Source organism: Capsicum annuum, chromosome 11 (genome assembly GCF_002878395.1).
Source record: "Capsicum annuum cultivar UCD-10X-F1 chromosome 11, UCD10Xv1.1, whole genome shotgun sequence".
In the NCBI taxonomy this organism is placed as follows: domain Eukaryota; kingdom Viridiplantae; phylum Streptophyta; class Magnoliopsida; order Solanales; family Solanaceae; genus Capsicum; species Capsicum annuum.
The window spans coordinates 210,268,705-210,273,518 of NC_061121.1; the positions used below are offsets into that span (position 1 = coordinate 210,268,705).

The 4,814-nt window shown below is 35.6% G+C and overlaps 1 protein-coding gene across 1 annotated transcript; it reads left to right on the plus strand.

Moving 5' to 3' along the window:
• The first annotated feature begins 715 nt into the window (after window positions 1–715).
• LOC124888961 lies at window positions 716–4,710 on the plus strand. The gene is made up of 5 exons (XM_047400249.1): window positions 716–1,050; window positions 2,529–2,640; window positions 3,572–4,138; window positions 4,304–4,539; window positions 4,615–4,710. The coding sequence occupies exons 3-5, from the start codon at window positions 4,078–4,080 to the stop codon at window positions 4,708–4,710; spliced, it is 393 nt and encodes a 130-aa protein (XP_047256205.1). The 5' UTR covers window positions 716–1,050; window positions 2,529–2,640; window positions 3,572–4,077.
• Window positions 4,711–4,814: the final 104 nt, after the last annotated feature.

The window sequence follows — 4,814 nt, forward strand, 5'->3', positions numbered from 1 at the left end:
CTTTGCATACGTGTTTTAAGATTGTGTATCCAATTAGTTTTACTTATTGCATTCACCCCTACTTGCTCAGTGCATTCCAAAAGTACTGATCCACATATACGTCTACGTGCTACATTGTCTCATAATGTAGGTACCAGTTGGAGGCATGTCCCAGTCACCTACAGTCAGTATAGTAGAAGCTTCATAGATAGTTAGTTAGAGTCACTCATGTATTTCAAGTTCTTCCTTCAGATTTATCGTGTTGTAAACCTTTTTGGTATCACTTGTATTCATATTTTCTTATGATTGTGCTTCCATTTAGCTAATTTAGCTTATATATTTAATTTAATTCAAATGCTCGAGTATCATACTAGTTCATGAGTTAGCTTGGGATCACTTATAGTTTTGAGCACTATGTTACGATTAGGAGGTAGCCTCGGATCGTGACATCACTACCATAAATTAGGCCTACGACAATGCATTTTTAGCGACGGTTCAGAAACTATTGCTATAGACTGTCTATAGCAACGGTTACAACCTTTACCAAAAAGTTTGACTCTAATGTCATGGTTTAGTGATGCAACCGTTGCCACTGATGTATAACCGTTGAAATAGGTGCACATATAACAACAATTTAAAAATTGTTGCCACAAAAAAATGTATGACAACACCTACTTATTAATTATACAACGCTTGTTAAATCCCTACAATTTCCCCCTCTTATCTTTTTCATACATAACCCGTGAAAATAAAATTTAGAACCCAAAAATTTCCTAACATGCGAAAACATATTTTAGAACCCTCCAAAATTTTCTCTCACTAAAACAAAACATCGATAACTGAGACACCCAAATCTCACTAGAACCTACCATTCTCTCACTAGAACCTTCCAAATCTCACTAGTCGAACAAATCTCTCGCCCAAATCTGTGATATTTATGTGAAATAGAGCATGGGTGGAGCATATTTTGCAATTTATCTCATATTTCTGTAGTTTTGCTAATTTGTGAAGTAAAAAAACTCTAGTGTTTTTTTCCATCCGTGAAATTTTAGCTGAAGAGACAATATTAAGGTTAGTCTCTTTGATTTTTATTAAAATTGATGTTGAATTTCAGTTGTATGAGTGTCCGACTAAATTTGGTACTGTCCGACTAAATTTTTTGTTGCGAGTTATATTTTTATTAATTTTTCTTGACATTAATTTTTGATTTTCTATTGCATGAGTGTTGGATTTGTTGATTTTTCTTAGAATGTACATGTTATTAAATTCTTCTGTGTGATGAATTAGTTATTTTGGTTTTCAAGTGTTTCCTCTTCACACTTTGATGTAGGTAGAATAACATCATATTACCTTTTCCTTGGGCTTCAGTTTTCTAGCAAAGTTGATACCTTTGTGTAGCATAGAGACAAGCTATATTTTCTCATCTCCATGGGTAATTGGAGACTTTGTAGAAGTAATAATTGATAAATAGGTTGTCTCATATGTGCTGGTTTAGATTTTGGTGAATGAAGCGTTCAACGCAGAAATTGGATATTCAAATTAGATGAATAATAACTAATGGGCCCTTCCAGATATTCAGATTAGGTTGTTTCAAGTCTCCAAAACAACCCCTTGCAGAAATGTAAGGTGAGGCTGCATACAATAGATCCTTGTGATCGGGCCCCCTCGGACCCCACGTATAGCGGGAGCTTAGCACCAGACTGCTCTTTTTAATAACTAGAGTAAGAAGATAGACTACAGGCTGCATTGGCAAATGAGACAGCAACTTTACCAAGTCTTGGAGCTACCATTTATGCATCAAAGTTTGCTGCTAACGCGTTGCGCGCCTTGCGGCGCAACCACCCTAGGGTTTCTAAATCATCTACCAGATTAAGTCCCTTATTGCTTCAGAAGCCAGCAGAACCTGATTTAGCTTCTCAAGCAAGAAAATATTGGCAACAGGCTCTTCTATGACTGGCTGTTGCAGTTTGGATTTTAGTGTATAATTTCTTTACAGCTTGTTAGATAGAAGAGTCTGCTAATTCTTTGTAATATATGAAACCATGAATATAAAATAGGCACATCGCTCCTGCCTTGTAAATTGTTGTATTCTACTAAACTATGACAATAGATTTTTGGCTATTTACATGTGGTCAGTTGTCACTGTCTAGGTAAATTTGACCTCTTAGAAGCAAAATCTTTAGCATATTCTTAGCCAAGTTTAACGATTATAAGAATTCCATGATACTCGTGTGATAACTAACCAAGAAATCGAGGCAACAACCACTTGGCTCACATAATATTAATAAGTTTTCCCCTTCTCAAACCTAACACCAAATACAAAAACTATACACTCACTTGAGGGTAGTCCAGTGCCCTAAAGGCTATGCATAGAGTTCGGGAAGGGCGAAACCATAAAGATCTATACTGTCACTATAGATAGAAAAAAAAATAATGGCAAGGCCACTCTATACTGCAATCACTGATCTTTCTGTTGCTATAGAAACACCAGCAGAGCCTCTCTGTGATATTGTTTTAAAAGGGATAGTGCTTTGTTTGTCTTACACTAGGTTCATGGTGTCTTTGTCGAGTCCAAACTTCTTGGAGCTTCCCAATTCAGGGGGTGTCAAGTCCTTGGACCTTCGTATTGGTCTTGGGGAAACCCCACTTGATGGTGATATGGTTGGTACCTACCCCTCTTTCTCTAAATCCACTTGATATTTTCTTCTTTTTACTTGCTCTCTCCCTTCAATTTGTTTGCTTCATTTTGACTTCATTTAGAATTTACCAGAGTAAATACAGACTTATTTTTGAATCTTAAATATCGTTATAATGTGTCAGAGTAACTGCTTTCAGTACAAAATTGGGGAATCTTTGAGTTAGGTAAAATGACTGGACTCTGTTTGGTAAAAATTTGAAGCAATACGTTTAGGATTATTCTATTACACAAAAGTAAATTTACCTGTCAAATGATACACTATTGTCTACAAACACGTAAAAGCTTTCTTTAAAGTCTCTCCCGCTCCCACAGATATATGTGAAAGTGCACAAATCTAATGGAACTTTTATTTTTCAATCAACCAATAGGCCGGATTTTATCTTGAGGTGTGATTAGATCTTGGACATAGCTTACATCTTTCTTGCTAACTCGGAATGTCGACCAGTGTTTTTCTTCTGGAAAGGCTTGGTACACCTCTAGCTTAAGGATGTTTGTGCTTTACATTAAGTCGCAGAATTATCTATCAATTAGCTCTTCTTCATTATCGGTGCTTGTCCCTTCTCTGACCAGCTGATCATATTCTACAGTTGATAGCTTAGTGATTGTATCCATTGGTGTATTTGTTGGTTTGGCTGCACTAAGTTCAGTATCAGATATTAGTTCTAGTGCAAACTACCTTAGATGCATCATAATATCCTTTTTTGATCTTGAAAATTCACTACCTAAGAAATACTTGAGTTCACCTAGGTTCTTCATTTTAAAAGCTCTGTGAAGATCACTCTTAGTTTCTTCAATCGTGCTCAGTTGATCATCAGTTAACAAAATATCATCTACATACACCAGAACTATTTTAAAGACTAACATTTGTTTTGTTGAATTTGACATTTTGAATAGCCATGAATCAAGAAAGGCGTACAACAACAAAAAAAAAAACTTACAAGCGCAAGATATGTTTCAGCTGGATCACTTACAGCGTTAAAGAATTCACTAAAAGGAACCAAAAAACTGTTCAGACTACATGTTCAAAATACGGAAAGCAACAATGTTCGTGAAAGAACAAGTGCAACAATTGTCATTGTATTCTACCCCTCGTGTTGTACAAGAACTACTAGAAAAAGTGAATCAAGTGCCACTAAATTCTTCCTCTGCTGCAGCACAAGAAGTAGAAAAACAAGTGCAGCAATTGCTTCTTGGTTCTACCTCTACTGTAGCACAAAAAGCACAAAAAAACGTGTAAAAAATAGCACTACATTCTAGCTCTTTTACAAAACAAGCAAATCCACAAAATGGACAGCAGGAGTCACTGTGTTTTGCCTGTTCTGCAAAAGCAACAGTTACAAAAAAATGGCAGCAAGTGTTACTGCATTCTACTTCTTCAGAAATAAAAGCAATTCTAAAAGATGGGCAGTAAAGGACATTGCATTCTACCTCTTCTGCAGCAAAAGCAGTACTTGAAGATAGGTAGGAAGTGCCACTGGATACTACCACTCATGACACAAATAAACAATCCGCAGAACAAGGCAATAATATACATACATATATATATATATATATATATATATATATTATTCAGTTGTGACTAATATTGATGAATTATTGATTGTCTTGATTTCATAATTATTGTAGGTCCAACTGAAAAGGAAAAAAGAGGTAGAACACAAATGCAAACAATATATGGGAGGACAGAACGCAGATTGATTGTGTTAAATGAGCACAACCAACCAATTGTTCCTACTTTAGGAGTTGTACAAGAGTTGAGTAGCTTTCTTGGCACACTGGCAAGGAATTCGACCTTTTGCCCTCTCACTGTTAAGACTTGGAAGAAAGTGAACACAAAAAAGGACATGTGGAATTATATCAAGGTTTGAAGTTTCATATTTAATTCTAGTTGAAGATGTTTTATATTTTTATACTTACAAAATTGAACCAACTTTTAGGAGAAATATGACATTCCTAATGCCGGACAGAAATGGGCCTTAGGAACAATTCAAGATGCTTGGAGAATGTTTAACTATTCCAATGACAAAGTTTGAATGCAAAAAGAGGCCTGATTATGTTTCAGAAGTTGAATTTAAGGTTCTTCTTGATATATCAAACGTCTAAGTAAGGAGTTATACTCGTTTTACTTCAGCCTCTC

Bases quoted from the DNA above. Each gene is read 5' to 3' on its own strand.
- LOC124888961 (XM_047400249.1), top strand. From the start codon at position 4,078: ATGGGCAGTAAAGGACATTGCATTCTACCTCTTCTGCAGCAAAAGCAG. The intron at 4,139-4,303 runs GTAGGAAGTGCC...TAATTATTGTAG, and splicing joins AAAGCAGTACTTGAAGATAG to GTCCAACTGAAAAGGAAAAA. The intron at 4,540-4,614 runs GTTTGAAGTTTC...ACCAACTTTTAG, and splicing joins ACATGTGGAATTATATCAAG to GAGAAATATGACATTCCTAA.